The sequence below is a fragment of the Anarhichas minor genome, unplaced genomic scaffold, assembly GCF_050575085.1.
Source record: "Anarhichas minor isolate MPS153535 unplaced genomic scaffold, ASM5057508v1 ptg000074l, whole genome shotgun sequence".
NCBI lineage: Eukaryota > Metazoa > Chordata > Actinopteri > Perciformes > Anarhichadidae > Anarhichas > Anarhichas minor.
The window spans coordinates 7,170,869-7,186,856 of NW_027466520.1; the positions used below are offsets into that span (position 1 = coordinate 7,170,869).

The window sequence follows — 15,988 nt, forward strand, 5'->3', positions numbered from 1 at the left end:
GGCTTTCTTTATTATTTCAATAGAAGGTTGTGCATTCAACTTGCTGCTTCCCAACAACAAATATTTTCATTGTGTTAATAAATTCAAAATCAATGTCAAATCATTTCAGGATAAAGAAGCAGAGCACTTTAATATGAGAATGCAGCCTATTTTAACTGTTGGGACATGTTGTTTGATCAGTTAGGGAAAAGGTATGAGGGGGACTTCTTTGGTTTTGTTCAGCTGCACACCACGAACCACAACCTTTCCTCCGTTACACGGAAGTTCTTGGAAGAGACTCAGATGAATGTAGTCCTCTCCTCCAACTTGAACCTACAGGAAAAAAGAGAGGAACATTGGACATCTGAAAGAATATATTTGATCTTGTGTTGCTGAACCCTGAGGACCTTCTACCATCAGAGGTGTGTTTATGGTTTAACTGGTGTTTACTGTCCTGCCATGAACTTGACATGATATCAGATTCAACTGGATGTCACAAATAATGTTAATTCAACCTGTATGTCATACAAAGACACACATCTGAGGCTTTCAGTTTTGGTTTTCAAATATCACAATATTATTTACCTTGATGACGTAGTTTGATCCTGCCACAACCTGAAACCTGTATTTAACTGCTTTGAACTCCAGATAGATCTTCCCTGTCTCTTTCTCCACTTCAGGTTTCACCTGCGTATGAATGAATTAAAATGTGATGTAAATCCAGACTGAAATATAAACCAGGGTTGAGAGACACTCAGAGAGTTGAGTGTGGTTTGTGGTGAAGAATGAAGGTAGATTGAATCTCACCTGATCACAAATAATCTGAGTTTCCTTATCGGCAGCCTTTGTCTCACCATATCCTCCAAGTAGGCCAGCCATTGTCAGAAGGTCCGTTGAAGTTAACAGAGAAGTCAACTGTCTGCTTTTCCGTGTCTCGTGTGTTCATGTTCAGCTGGTTATCAGATGTATTTATACTGTGTAACCACCCTGGAGACAGACTGGAAGGTGGCTCTCATGAAGTTCTGGGTGGAGCTACAGTGAAGCTGTGACCTCACATGACTGTGATGAAGAAACACAATGTATTGCTTGAGCCATTTAAATAAGTATACTACATGTAGATTTTTTGAAATAACAATACCACCTTAAAATGTAACAAAGAATCTTCACCAATAGAGTACTTGACTTAATTCCTGTTCACATGCAGTCATAATAGCCTCTATATTGTGTAATAATTCTGAGATGAAGGAGCAGAGTATTCTTATGAGGCTGCAGATATTCAACCAACAGAACCTGTTTATGTTAAATATGGAAACATGACTTCAGTCAGTGTATTTCCCCGTTTGGTTAGATGTATACACCCAATCAGTGCAATCACAATGATGAATATCTAAATTGCTGTCATCAAATCCTATATTCAAGATAATACTTCTTATATGTCTTTGGGGATATGAATGCAGATATCTCAGACACAAGCTCATTATTTGCCAATCGCGTAGTTCAGTTCTGTAAAGATAATTTCATATTGTCAAGTGAAGCGCCTTTGCCTACAGACAGACAGACATACATTATGGCTGGACCTCATGCTTCATGTATGGGCATTCTTTATCTGGAAATAGAGAGGAACATTGGACATCTGAGAAACTATTAATCTGGATCTTGTTTTTCTGAACAGTGAGGATCTTCTACTATCAGAGATGTGATTAACTGGTGTTTACTGTCTTGCCATGAATTTGAAAGGACATTACATTCAACTGGATGTCACAAAAAATATAATTCAACCTGTATATTATACACACATCTGAGGCTTTCACTTTTTTGTTTTCAAATATCACAATAGTATTTGCCTTGATGAGGAAGTTTTCTCCTTCCACAACCTGACTCCTCTAATTCCTGATAGTTCTTGACTGTCTTTTTCTCCTTTTGACGCTTCACCTGCGTCTGAATGAATTAAACGTGATGCAAATCCAGACTGAAATGCAGACCAGAGGGTTGAGTGTGAGGAATGAAGGTATGTTGATGCACCTGATCACAAATGGTCTGAGTTTCCACAGTGGCATCTCTTGTCTCAGTGAATCAAGGTTTACCATTAATTAAACACTGCGAATTCATCAAGTCATCGTGCAATCGGTACCGGAGCCATATTCCACAGAATTTTTATTTTCTAAATACTGTGTCAACATATAAAACACACCTTGGTTCCCTTTAATTTCATTCTCACACTCAACCTCTGAATTTCTGCCACGACAAGACTTAAAGCCATCTCGGTCCACGGCCAGTGATGTTTGGATCTCACTCCTTGTGTTTGTCTGCATTCATATCCCCACATATTGATATTCACATCTTTATCTTGAATAAAGGATTTGATGAAGGCAAGCCTATTTAGATATTCATCATTGTGATTGCACTCATAGGGTGTATAGACATTTAGGATAATTAATTCCTTATCATGAGTAAACAATAAACCAGCCTGACTACATGTATCAAAGAGTCAAGTTTATTATTCCAGAGAATAGCCACGTCCCCTGGTATCTTCCTTCTGACTATTCCCATGCCAAGGTCAGTTGTAGACTCATCAGACCCATGAAAGTTATGATCAAAAGAGTTTAGCTTTTCAAAGTCTTGCTTTGCTAAGAATGTCTCTTGTGTACATAGTATGTCACAATTCTCCAAAAGGTTGCCAACAACCACGTGGCACGCTGTATTCAAACTTTTATTGGAATAATAAAGAAAGCATTACAAAAATCGTATTCTATGTATTGTGGTTCTTATATGCAGCATTTGTCTGATATCTAAAATATATGTTTTCTTGGCGGGACAAAATGGTGACACATTAAAAAGGTAAATAAATCCAGACCCAGACCTTAACATGGAAAACGATATTTAACCTTCTCATGTTGTGAGTTCTCTCTCTGACCCTTGACTGATCAAAGTGATCAAACAACCTTTTTCAACAGTGAAATACTTACAGGAAGCGATCTCATCTTACAACGCTCTGCTTCTTCATCCTGAAAGGATTTGACATGATTTTGAATGTATTAACATCTAGAAATAAAGGTATTTGGTGTTGGGAAGCAGCACGTTGAATGCACAACCTTCTATATATTTATTGTGGCTCTTATGTGCATCATTTGCTTTTCTTTTATTAAGTCTGATTTCAAACCTTAACACAGACTGAGATGTTTAACTTCACTCTGATAAAATAATAAAAGAAACATTCTCATATTGTGAGTTCTAATTACACAGACCAGGAAACACTTTCTTAGTCTCAGTTACTTGACAGGTGTCCTGGAGGAGAAAACAGATATTGAAGACATTCTTGTGAGAATATGAAGAGGAGTAGTGAGCGTATCAAATCTAACCAAACGGAGAAATACACTGACTGAAGTCATGTTTCCATATTTAACATAAACAGGTTCTGTTAGTTGAATATCTAAAAGATTTGCTTAATATTTGACTACTTTGAAGTTATCTTATCTGTTGGCATCATCCTTTCAGCAGGTTAGTCATTGTACAATTATTACCTAGAAGTCATATTCCAAAGAAATTCTCTTTGTCTAAGTACTGTGTAGATAAAACACACCTTGGTTCCCTTTAATTTCATTCTCACACTCAACCTCTGAATTTCTGCCACAGCAATCATGGTCCAGGGCCAGTGATGTTTGGATCTCACTCCTTGTGTTTGTTTCCTTCCTCCTATCTGTGTGGATGGTGGGCTTGAGTTTTGCCTCTTGTGTGTTTCTGTAGTCTTTGTTCTTCCAGAGGAGTGAACTACGAAGTGAGATCGATGGCGTAGTGAGCTATGTTGAGGCTAAAGCCAGAGTTTTCAATGTCTTAAATATTGATCCTGAACATGTGAATGCTGGATTCACCCCACGTCTGCCATGTTGTTTATTCTTTAAACAAAAGGAAGAAAAGTTATGTTTTAGTCTCTTATTCTGCAAAAACGATCTTAAAAAAAACAACAACACAAGTTATATCTGTGTGAAGTCACCAATATCAGTAGAAGTTTAACAACAATCTAATGTAGGTACAATAAATAATAGAGATGAAACTAGAACATTTACACGTAGGGAACTCGCCTGCTTAGGAGACAAGAAGTGAATTTAAAACCACTGGCAGAGTTTGCAATGCTTCATCTTTGTAATAGAGTATCTCTGTCGGTCCTGACGGCTCTTTTAAAGGCCCAGTTAATTAAACACTGTGAATTTAAGTGAATTTAAATAAATGTACTACTTGTAGATTTTTTTAAGGAAAAACTAAAGGTAAAACTAATATGGTGGAAAAATCTCACAAGGAGTGGATCTCACAAGGAGTGAGATCCAAACATCACTGGCCCTGGACCATGATTGCTCTGGCAGAAATTCAGAGGTTGAGTGTGAGAATGAAATTAAAAGGAACCAAGGTGTGTTTTATCTACACAGTACTTAGACAAAGAGAATTTCTTTGGAATATGACTTCTAGGTAATGATTGTACAATGACTGACCTGCTGAAAGGATGATGCCAACAGATACGATTACTTCAAAGTAGTCAAAGATTAAGCAAATCTTTTAGATATTCAACTAACAGAACCTGTTAATGTTAAATATGGAAACATGACTTCAGTCAGTGTATTTCTCCATTTGGTTAGATTTGATACGCTCACTACTTCTCTTCATATTCTCACAAGAATGTCTTAAATATTTGTTTTCTCCTCCAGGACACCTGTCAAGTAACTGAGACTAAGAAAGTGTTTCCTGGTCTGTGTAATTAGAACTCACAATATGAGAATGTTTCTTTTATTATTTGATCAGAGTGAAGTTAAAAATCTAAGTCCGTGATAAGGTTTGTGTAAACTAAAGAGATCTATTTACCTTTTTTAATTAATTTGTTAACATTTCTTCAAGATTTTGTCGGATCTTTGATATTAGACTTGATAAAAGAAAAGCAAATGTTGCACATAAGAGCCACAATAAATATATAGAAGGTTGTGCATTCAACTTGCTGCTTCCCAACACCAAATACCTTTATTTCTAGATGTTAATACATTCAAAATCATGTCAAATCCTTTGAGGATGAAGAAGCAGAGCGTTGTAAGATGAGATCGCTTCCTGTAAGTATTTCACTGTTGAAAAAGGTTGTTTGATCACTTTGATCAGTCACCGTTTCTTCCCGCTAAGAAAACATGTATTTTACATATCAGACAAATGCTGCATATAAGAACCAAAATAAATATACAGAGATTTTTGTTTAATGCTTTCTTTATTATTTCAATAGAAGGTTGTGCATTCAACTTGTTGCTTCCCAACACCAAATATTTTCATTGTGCAGAGCACTTTAACATGAGAATGCAGCCTATTTTAACTGTTGAAACAGGTTGTTTGATCAGATGGGAAAAGGTGTGAGTTCGTCTTCTTTGGTTCTCTTCTCCTTCACACCACGAATCTGAATCTTTCCATCACCTGGTTGGTAGAGACTCAGATGAATGTAGTCCTCTCCTCCAACATCAACCTACAGGAAAAAAGAGAGGAACATTGGACATCTGAAAGAATATATTTGATCTTGTGTTGCTGAACCCTGAGGACCTTCTACCATCAGAGGTGTGTTTATGGTTTAACTGGTGTTTACTGTCCTGCCATGAATTTGACATTTCAGATTAACTGGATATCACAAATAATGTTAATTCAACCTGTATATATACAAAGACACACATCTGAGGCTTTCATTTTTGGTTTTCAAATATCACAATAGTATTTACCTTGATGAGTAAGTTTTGTCCTCCTCTCACAGGCTTATTCCTGTATTTAACTGCTTTGAAATCCACATAGTTCGCCCCTGTCATTGTCTCCACTTGAGGTTTCTCCTGCGTATGAATGAATTAAAATGTGATGTAAATCCAGACTGAAATATAAACCAGGATTGAGAAACACTCAGAGAGTTGAATGTGGTTTGTGGTGAAGAATGAAGGTAGATTGAATCTTACCAGAGAAGAAATCTTCTTAATTTGGTCATTGGCATCCATTGTGTCACTCCATCCTTCAGATCCAGCCATTGTCAGAAGGTCCGTTGAAGTTAACAGAGAAGTCAACTGTCTGCTTTTCCGTGTCTCGTGTGTTCATGTTCAGCTGGTTATCAGATGTATTTATACTGTGTAACCACCCTGGAGACAGACTGGAAGGTGGCTCTAATGAAGTTCTGGGTGGAGCTACAGTGAAGATGTGACCTCACATGACTGTGGTGAAGAAACACAGTGTATTGCTTGAGGCTTTTAAATAAGTATACATGTAGATATTTTTAGGTAAAAATATCACCTTAAAAAATGTGACAAAGAATCTTCACCAATAGAGTACTTGACTTAATTCCTGTTCACATGCAGTCAAAATAGCCTCTTTATTGTGTAATAACTCTGATATGAAGGAGCAGAGTATTCATATGAGACTGCAGATATATAACTAATAGAACCTGTTTATGTTAAATAAGGAAACACAACTTCAGTCAGTGTATTTCCCCGTTTGGTTAGGTTTGATACGCTCACTACTCCTCTTTATATTCTTACAAGAATGTATGAAATATTTGTTTTCTCCTCCAGGACTCCAAAAATATTAATTCAACCTGTATATCATTCAAAGACACACATCTGATGTTTTAAATTTTTTTGTTTTCAAATGTCACAATATTTTTGGCCTTGATGATGAAGTTTTCTCCTTCCACAACCTGACTCCTCTAATTCCTGATAGTTCTTGACTGTCTTTTTCTCCTTTTGACGCTTCACCTGCGTCTGAATGAATTAAACGTGATGTAAATCCAGACTGAAATGCAGACCAGAGTGTTGAGTGTGAGGAATGAAGCTATATTGATGCACCTGATCACAAATGGTCTGAGTTTCCACAGTGGCATCTCTTGTCTCAGTGAATCAAGGTTTTCCATTAATTAAACACTTTGAATTTAACCTTTCTGCAGGTCAGTCATCGTGCAATCGGTACCGGAGCCATATTCCGAAGAATTTTTATTTTCTAAATACTGTGTCAACATAAAACACACCTTGGTTCCCTTTAATTTCATTCTCACACTCAACCTCTGAATTTCTGCCACGACAAGACTTAAAGCTATCTCGGTCCACGGCCAGTGATGTTTGGATCTCACTCCTTGTGTTTGTCTGCATTCATATCCCCACATATCGATATTCACATCTTTATCTTGAATAAAGGATTTGATGAAGGCAAGCCTATTTAGATATTCATCATTGTGATTGCACTCATAGGGTGTATAGACATTTAGGATAATTAATTCCTTATCATGAGTAAACAATAAACCAGCCTGACTACATGTATCAAAGAGTCAAGTTTATTATTCCAGAGAATAGCCACGTCCCCTGGTATCTTCCTTCTGACTATTCCCATGCTAAGGTCAGTTGTAGACTCATCAGACCCATGAAAGTTATGATCAAAAGAGTTTAGCTTTTCAAAGTCTTGCTTTGCTAAGAATGTCTCTTGTGTACATAGTATGTCACAATTCTCCAAAAGGTTGCCAACAACCACGTGGCACGCTGTATTCAAACTTTTATTGAAATAATAAAGAAAGCATTACAAAAATCGTATTCTATGTATTGCGGTTCTTACATGCAGCATTTGTCTGATATCTAAAATATATGTTTTCTTGGCGTGAACAAATGGTGACACATTAAAAAGGTAAATAAATCCAGACCCAGACCTTAACATGGAAAACGATATTTAACCTTCTCATGTTGTGAGTTCTCTCTCTGACCCTTGACTGATCAAAGTGATCAAACAAACTTTTCCAACAGTGAAATACTTACAGGAAGCGATCTCATCTTACAACGTTCTGCTTCTTCATCCTGAAAGGATTTGACATGATTTTGAATGTATTAACATCTAGAAATAAAGGTATTTGGTGTTGGGAAGCAGCACGTTGAATGCACAACCTTCTATATATTTATTGTGGCTCTTATGTGCAACATTTGCTTTTCTTTTATTAAGTCTGATGTCAAAGATCCGACAAAATCTTGAAGAAATGGTAACAAATGAATTAAAAAGGTAAATAGATCTCTTTAGTTTACACAAACCTTATCACAGACTTAGATGTTTAACTTCACTCTGATGGAATAATAAAAGAAACATTCTCATATTGTGAGTTCTGATTACACAGACCAGGAAACACTTTCTTAGTCTCAGTTACTTGACAGGTGTCCTGGAGGAGAAAACAGATATTTAAGACATTGTTGTGAGAATATGAAGAGTAGTAGTGAGCGTATCAAATCTAACCAAACGGAGAAATACACTGACTGAAGTCATGTTTCCATATTTAACATTAACAGGTTCTGTTAGTTGAATATCTAAAAGATTTGCTTAATCTTTGACTACTTTGAAGTAATTGTATCTGTTGGCATCATCCTTTCAGCAGGTCAGTCATTGTACAATCATTACCTAGAAGTCATATTCCAAAGAAATTCTCTTTGTCTAAGTACTGTGTATAAAACACACCTTTGTTCCTTTTAATTTCATTCTCACATTCAACCTCTGCATTTCTGCCACAGCAATCATGGTCCAGGGCCAGTGATGTTTGGATCTCACTCCTTGTGTTTGTTTCCTTCCTCCTATCTGTGTGGATGGTGGGCTTGAGTTTTGCCTCTTGTGTGTTTCTGTAGTCTTTGTTCTTCCAGAGGAGTGAACTACGAAGTGAGATTGATGGCGTAGTGAGCTATGTTGAGGCTAAAGCCAGAGTTTTCAATGTCTTAAATATTGATCCTGAACATGTGAATGCTGGATTCACCCCACGTCTGCCATGTTGTTTATTCTTTAAACAAAAGGAAGAAAAGTTACGGCTCTTTTAAAGGCCCAGTTAATTAAACACTGTGAATTTAAGTGAATTGATGAAGTGAATTTGATGTAAATCCAGACTGAAATGCAGACTAGAGGGTTGAGTGTGAGGAACGAAGGTATATTGATGCTCACCTGATCACAAATGGTCTGAGTTTCCACAGTGGCATCTCTTGTCTCAGTGAATCAAGGTTTTCCATTAATTAAACACTGTGAATTTAAGTGAATTTAAATAAATGTAGGCTACTACTTGTAGATTTTTTTAAGGAAAAACTAAAGGTAAAACTAATATGGTGGAAAAATGTGAGAAAGAATCTGCTCCGACCATGAAGTATTTGTCACTTATTTCATGTTGACATTCAATAAAAACAAGGCGACAATAAAATAAATGCTGTTACAAAAGGACAAACAGGCAATTGTAAGAGCAACTGATGATGTGAGTCGGTTTGTTTAATGGTTTTAATCATCAACAGCTGCAATATTTAAACGTTTTTGACTTTCAGGAATTTATTTGAGACATTGAAAGTTGGTCCCATGTTGTAGAAAGTGAGATTTCCATGTTTCCATTTTTTTTATTATAAAGCAGTGACCTAAACGTATAGAAGTGGGCTTTGATTGTCTTCAATACGTGAACCAGCCTTCTCTTTATGCATCCATGGTACCAGCAGGATGAATGCCCTGCCCCTCCCTCATTACCACCACTGAGAGGCCCTTGAGCAAGGCCTTTAATGCATTAGAGATCAGATCACACTGTGGTTGATGGTGAATTTAGGGTGAATTTGATTTTTAACCTCTCGAAGTTCAAAGTAGTTTTCCCTTAAATGTGTCGTTAAAGTCACCTTTATGTTTTAAAAGTAATTTAATATCACACTGTGATTTTCAGTCAGGTTTTCCAGAATAAAACAGGAGGATCATCAGCTAAAAGTGGACATTAACTTGGATTAATTTGTTGTTGATTTTACAGAGTAATTATGAAGGACAAAATCCGCGAGCACAAATAAGATCCACGCGCGCGTGTAGAGGTCCCACACGTGCAACTCAAAAAGCCACGTCACTCTGCACAGAATACCTCTGCTGCACCAGCAAAATTGAAGCACGCGAGAACAAAACCATGCTTTGAGGAGAGAGGAGCGTCCCCTGGTGCGCGACTTCTATCACTGCTCTTCTGCTCACAAAGCTGCTTTTTCTTTTTGACACTAAGTGGGCGGACCAAGTCACCATCGTGTCATTAAATTGAATTGGTTACAATCCTCGTCAATAGATTAGACAGATATCTATCCCGAGGTAAATAATGTACTAACGGCTCCCACACCTCTGAGATAGTGTAGTAAAAAGTACAATATGTACCTGTGACACACAGTAAAAAGTACATTATTTACCTCTGAGGTGTAGTGTAGTAAAAAGTAGCCTACATTGGCAGAAGTAAAAATCTATCTTTAGGCTATAAACGAACTACATCATGGCCACATGAGCGTGAATATACACTGTAAGAATGTGGAGGCGGACTAGTCGGCGTGATGTTTTTTAGTTCCATATAGCCACTTGTTAGCAACAGACTTTTTTTTAATAACATTTGAAAGCTTCAAAAGTCACGGTAGGAGTATTTATATATTCTATATCTAACAAAAGTTCAAATCTCTTAAGCTTGTGTCCACATATACCTTATTTCAGACAAAAGGTCCAACTCATTTCTGGGTTTTAGGACTCATTCCTGCACCACTCTATAGAGAATAACACATGTTTATAAAAGGCATATCTCTGGTGTGTTTTAATAGAGGCAGAGGGGATCTAATGAAATATATCAAATATCTATCTGGGAAATATTTGAACCATAGAAAACTAAAAGTTGAATATTTTGGCTTCTGCTGCTTTTATTTGTGGTGACATAAATCTCAGACGTGCATCTCAAAACTATGACACATAATCTGTCCTGTCTCATCTATACAACTGTCTTCATGGCTAAATAGTTGTCAAAGAGAGAATATGTTTTTGTTTCTCCAGTTTAGCTGAACTGACCCTTTACGTAGCGTTATATTAACAATCTTTCACAAACTATCATATGTTTGAAAATATATATTAAGTAACGCACTTTAGGTTTCCAGTTAAAGCTGATGCAATCAGAGCTGAATGTTGAAGAAGTTGTCAATGATAGAAGTCTGAAGGTAGGCTCACTGTTAATAGTAATGTCCTGTAATCACACCTAAATGCTCTGTCACTGGTCTATAAGTTACTTATCCCTGATTTGCCGTGTTTAGGTTTTCAGTGAAAGGTGCAGAATCCACTACACGCCTCCGAAGGTGAAGTGAAGCTCCGTCTGATGAGAGGAGCTGCTTCACTCGAGGTTCAAATCCCGACTGGAGCTGAAACTACGACCTGCTGCTGAGTCCTGACTGCAGGCTGCAGACCATCCAGACCGCCCTGACCTCTTCTCCAACACACTTGTATTCCATTGTGTCTGTTGCATTGCATTACCACAGCTGTGCAGCAGTCTTTAGTGTGCTTCTTTAATGAGAAACATTGTACAAAAAGAGTGTTTGGTTGTTGTTTTTTAAATAACAATAAAATATTTTAAAGCGATTTAAATAATTTGTGAATCTTTTGAGGAAGTGTTCTACTTGCAATGAGGTGGTGCAGTTTAATCCACTCCGTCTTAAGTTCTTGAAATATTTTAAATGTCTAAACTTTCAGCTGAATTGGCAGTTAATTGTGTACAGACATTCATGGTTCTCAGAGGATGAATCCTAACGAATGTGAGCGTGTTAGCATTGAGCTCAAAGCATCACTGTGCCTCAGTAGACGCGTAATGGTTTTCTTTATTGATTGATTCAGGAAAGTTGGTAGAAAGGTCATTAGTGTCAGTGTATGTCCTTGTTTAGTTAGATTCTATCTATTTTTTTTTTATCTCAGAAGAATGTTCTTCAGGACACCTGTCATCTATCACACGCTAGGACAGTGTTTCCTGGTTTGTGTGATCAGAACACACAATATGAGAAAGCTCAAAATCTATCCGTTTGTGCTGCTGCACACCGTTCAGAAAATGTATTAGGCGTAGCATGTCTCTGTAAAGCAGAACTGAGTGAGAGACAGTCAGATGAATAGTCTTTCCTCCAACATGAACCTGCAGAAAAAAGGGAGAAAGATTGGACATCTAAATAAATGTATCTGGATCTTTTGTTGCCAAACAGCAAATGTTTAACTGTTGTTTACTGTCCTGCCTCGACATGACATTAAATGCAACTGGATGTCACAAATAATTCAACCTGTATATTATGCAAAGACACACATCCGAGGCTTTCATTTTTGTTTTCAAATATCACAATATTATATACCTTGACGAGGACATTTTCGCCAACTTCCAAAAGCTGATTCCATTATTTTATTGCTTTGAATTCCTGATAGTTCATAGTTCAGATGCTCTAGATTTCTAGTTTAGACTTTAGAGGCTGTCGACTCTTCATACTGTTGGTCTTCTTTGTTTTTGCTTTATTAAGGAAAGACAGACAGGACTTATTGTCAGTGTATTTTCCTCATTTGGTTAGTTTCTGTACGCTCCCTTTTATGATTTCAGAAGAATGTATGAAATGTTTTTGTCCTCCAGGACACCTGTCAAGTAACTAAAGAATAAAGTGTTTCCTGGTTTGTGTAATCAGAACTCACAACATGAGGAGATTAAAGATATTTTTCCGGGTTACGGTCTGGGTCTGGATTTATTTACCTTTTTTAATCTATTTGTCACCATCTGTTCACGCCAATAAAACATATATTTTAGATATCAGACAAATGCTGCATATAAGAACCACAAGACATAGAGAGACTTTTAAGGCTTTCTTTATTATTTCAATAGAAGGTTGTGCATTCAACTTGCTGCTTCCCAACACCAAATATTTTCACTGTGTTAATAAATTCAAAATCAATGTCAAATCATTTCAGGTTAAAGAAGCAGAGCACTTTAACATGAGAATGCAGCCTATTTTAACTGTTGGGACAGGTTGTTTGATCACTTAGGGAAAAGGTATGAGGGGGTCTTCTTTGGTTTTGTTCAGCTGCACACCACGAACCACAACCTTTCCTCCGTTACACGGAAGTTCTTGGAAGAGACTCAGATGAATGTGGTCCTCTCCTCCAACATTAACCTGCAGGAAAAAAGAGAGGAACATTGAACATCTGAAAGAATATATTCGATCTTGTGTTGCTGAACCCTGAGGACCTTCTACCATCAGAGGTGTGTTTATGGTTTAACTGGTGTTTACTGTCCTGCCATGAACTTGACATGATATCAGATTCAACTGGATGTCACAAATAATGTTAATTCAACCTGTATATCATACAAAGACACACATCTGAGGCTTTCATTTTTGGTTTTCAAATATCACAATATTATTTACCTTGATGACGTAGTTTGATCCTGCCACAACCTGAAACCTGTATTTAACTGCTTTGAACTCCCGATAGTTCTTCCCTGTCTCTTTTTCCACTTCAGGTTTCATCTGTGTATGAATGAATTAAAATGTGATGTAAATCCAGACTGAAATATAAACCAGGGTTGAGAAACACTCAGAGAGTTGAGTGTGGTTTGTGGTGAAGAATGAAGGTAGATTGAATCTCACCTGATCACAAATCTTCTGAATTTCCTGAGTGGCATCCATTGTGTCACTCCATGCTCCAGATCCAGCCATTGTCAGAAGGTCCGTTGAAGTTAACAGAGAAGTCAACTGTCTGCTTTTCCGTGTCTCGTGTGTTCATGTTCAGCTGGTTATCAGATGTATTTATACTGTGTAACCACCCTGGAGACAGACTGGAAGGTGGCTCTCATGAAGTTCTGGGTGGAGCTACAGTGAAGCTGTGACCTCACATGACTGTGATGAAGAAACACAATGTATTGCTTGAGCCATTTAAATAAGTATACTACGTGTAGATTTTTTGAAATAACAATACCACCTTAAAATGTAACAAAGAATCTTCACCAATAGAGTACTTGACTTAATTCCTGTTCACATGCAGTCATAATAGCCTCTTTATTGTGTAATAATTCTGAGATGAAGGAGCAGAGTATTCTTATGAGGCTGCAGATATTCAACCAACAGAACCTGTTTATGTTAAATATGGAAACATGACTTCAGTCAGTGTATTTCCCCGTTTGGTTAGATGTATACACCCTATGAGTGCAATCACAATGATGAATATCTAAATTGCTGTCATCAAATCCTATATTCAAGATAATACTTCTTGTATGTCTTTGGGGATATGAATGCAGATATCTCAGACACAAGCTCATTATTTGCCAATCGCATAGTTCAGTTCTGTAAAGATAATAATTTCATATTGTCAAGTGAAGCGCCTTTGCCTACAGACAGACAGACATACATTATGGCTGGACCTCATGCTTCATGTATGAGCATTCTTTATCTGGAAATAGAGAGGAACATTGGACATCTGAGAAACTATTAATCTGGATCTTGTTTTTCTGAACAGTGAGGATCTTCTACTATCAGGGATGTGATTAACTGGTGTTTACTGTCTTACTATGAATTTGAAAGGACATTACATTCAACTGGATGTCACAAAAAATATAATTCAACCTGTATATCATTCACACATCTGAGGCTTTCAATTTTTTGTTTTCAAATATCACAATATTATTTGCCTTGATGAGGAAGTTTTCTCCTTCCACAACCTGACTCGTGATGTAAATCCAGACTGAGATGTAGACCAGAGGGTTGAGTGTGAGGAACGAAGGTATATTGATGCACCTGATCACAAATGGTCTGAGTTTCCACAGTGGCATCTCTTGTCTCAGTGAATCAAGGTTTTCCATTAATTAAACACTGTGAATCCAAGGTGTGTTTTATCTGTGTTGACACAGTACTTAGACAAAGATAATTTCTTTGGAATATGACTTCTAGGTAATGATTGTACAATGACTGACCTGCTGAAAGGATGATGGCAACAGATACGATTACTTCAAAGTCAAAGATTAAGCAAATCTTTAGATATTCAACAGAACCTGTTAATGTTAAATATGGAAACATGACTTCAGTCAGTGTATTTCTCCGTTTGGTTAGATTTGATACGCTCACTACTACTCTTCATATTCTCACAACAATGTATGAAATATCTGTTTTCTCCTCCAGGACACCTGTCAAGTAACTGAGACTAAGAAAGTGTTTCCTGGTCTGTGTAATCAGAACTCACAATATGAGAATGTTTCTTTTATTATTCCATCAGAGTGAAGTTAAAAATCTAAGTCTGTGATAAGGTTTGTGTAAACTAAAGAGATCTATTTACCTTTTTTAATTAATTTGTTACCATTTCTTCAAGATTTTGTCGGATCTTTGATATTAGACTTAATAAAAGAAAAGCAAATGTTGCACATAAGAGCCACAATAAATATATAGAAGGTTGTGCATTCAACTTGCTGCTTCCCAACACCAAATACCTTTATTTCTAGATGTTAATACATTCAAAATCATGTCAAATCCTTTCAGGATGAAGAAGCAGAGCGTTGTAAGATGAGATCGCTTCCTGTAAGTATTTCACTGTTGGAAAAGGTTGTTTGATCACTTTGATCAGTCAAGGGTCAGAGAGAGAACTCACAACATGAGAAGGTTAAAAATCGTTTTCCATGTTAAGGTCTGGGTCTGGATTTATTTACCTTTTTAATGTGTCACCATTTTGTCCCGCCAAGAAAACATATATTTTAGATATCAGACAAATGCTGCATATAAGAACCACAATACATAGAATACGATTTTTGTAATGCTTTCTTTATTATTTCAATAAAAGTTTGAATACAGCGTGCCACGTGGTTGTTGGCAACCTTTTGGAGAATTGTGACATACTATGTACACAAGAGACATTCTTAGCAAAGCAAGACTTTGAAAAGCTAAACTCTTTTGATCATAACTTTCATGGGTCTGATGAGTCTACAACTGACCTTGGCATGGGAATAGTCAGAAGGAAGATACCAGGGGACGTGACTATTCTCTGGAATAATAAACTTGACTCTTTGATACATGTAGTCAGGCTGGTTTATTGTTTACTCATGATAAGGAATTAATTATCCTAAATGTCTATACACCCTATGAGTGCAATCACAATGATGAATATCTAAATAGGTTTGCCTTCATCAAATCCTTTATTCAAGATAAAGATGTGAATATCGATATGTGGGGATATGAATGCAGACAAACACAAG

The 15,988-nt window shown here is 36.9% G+C and overlaps 3 protein-coding genes across 3 annotated transcripts; all 3 read right to left on the reverse strand.

Annotated features, from left to right (window-relative positions):
- Window positions 1–180: 180 nt before the first annotated feature.
- Window positions 181–858, reverse strand: LOC142937795 (cystatin-B-like). The gene is made up of 3 exons (XM_076080883.1): window positions 787–858; window positions 565–666; window positions 181–312 (listed from the first exon to the last, which is right to left on the reverse strand). Exons 1-3 carry the CDS (start codon window positions 856–858, stop codon window positions 181–183), a joined length of 306 nt encoding a protein of 101 aa, XP_075936998.1.
- Window positions 859–5,205: 4,347 nt separating this feature from the next.
- Window positions 5,206–6,197, reverse strand: LOC142937716 (stefin-3-like). Its single transcript, XM_076080771.1, has 3 exons — window positions 5,940–6,197; window positions 5,715–5,819; window positions 5,206–5,467 (listed from the first exon to the last, which is right to left on the reverse strand). The coding sequence occupies exons 1-3, from the start codon at window positions 6,006–6,008 to the stop codon at window positions 5,342–5,344; spliced, it is 300 nt and encodes a 99-aa protein (XP_075936886.1). The 5' UTR covers window positions 6,009–6,197; the 3' UTR covers window positions 5,206–5,341.
- A 6,597-nt stretch (window positions 6,198–12,794) lies between these two features.
- Window positions 12,795–13,594, reverse strand: LOC142937796 (cystatin-B-like). Its single transcript, XM_076080885.1, has 3 exons — window positions 13,401–13,594; window positions 13,179–13,280; window positions 12,795–12,926 (listed from the first exon to the last, which is right to left on the reverse strand). The coding sequence occupies exons 1-3, from the start codon at window positions 13,467–13,469 to the stop codon at window positions 12,795–12,797; spliced, it is 303 nt and encodes a 100-aa protein (XP_075937000.1). The 5' UTR covers window positions 13,470–13,594.
- Window positions 13,595–15,988: the final 2,394 nt, after the last annotated feature.

What these genes read in the sequence shown, in the direction of transcription:
- LOC142937795 (XM_076080883.1), bottom strand. Translation starts at nt 858, where the DNA reads ATGGCTGGCCTACTTGGAGGATATGGTGAGACAAAGGCTGCCGATAAG. An exon ending in CTCAGATTATTTGTGATCAG is followed by an intron (nt 667 to 786) that starts GTGAGATTCAAT and finishes ATTCATACGCAG; the next exon opens with GTGAAACCTGAAGTGGAGAA. An exon ending in GATCAAACTACGTCATCAAG is followed by an intron (nt 313 to 564) that starts GTAAATAATATT and finishes TTTTTCCTGTAG; the next exon opens with GTTCAAGTTGGAGGAGAGGA.
- LOC142937796 (XM_076080885.1), bottom strand. Translation starts at nt 13,469, where the DNA reads ATGGCTGGATCTGGAGCATGGAGTGACACAATGGATGCCACTCAGGAA. An exon ending in TTCAGAAGATTTGTGATCAG is followed by an intron (nt 13,281 to 13,400) that starts GTGAGATTCAAT and finishes ATTCATACACAG; the next exon opens with ATGAAACCTGAAGTGGAAAA. An exon ending in GATCAAACTACGTCATCAAG is followed by an intron (nt 12,927 to 13,178) that starts GTAAATAATATT and finishes TTTTTCCTGCAG; the next exon opens with GTTAATGTTGGAGGAGAGGA.
- LOC142937716 (XM_076080771.1), bottom strand. Translation starts at nt 6,008, where the DNA reads ATGGCTGGATCTGAAGGATGGAGTGACACAATGGATGCCAATGACCAA. An exon ending in TTAAGAAGATTTCTTCTCTG is followed by an intron (nt 5,820 to 5,939) that starts GTAAGATTCAAT and finishes ATTCATACGCAG; the next exon opens with GAGAAACCTCAAGTGGAGAC. An exon ending in GACAAAACTTACTCATCAAG is followed by an intron (nt 5,468 to 5,714) that starts GTAAATACTATT and finishes TTTTTCCTGTAG; the next exon opens with GTTGATGTTGGAGGAGAGGA.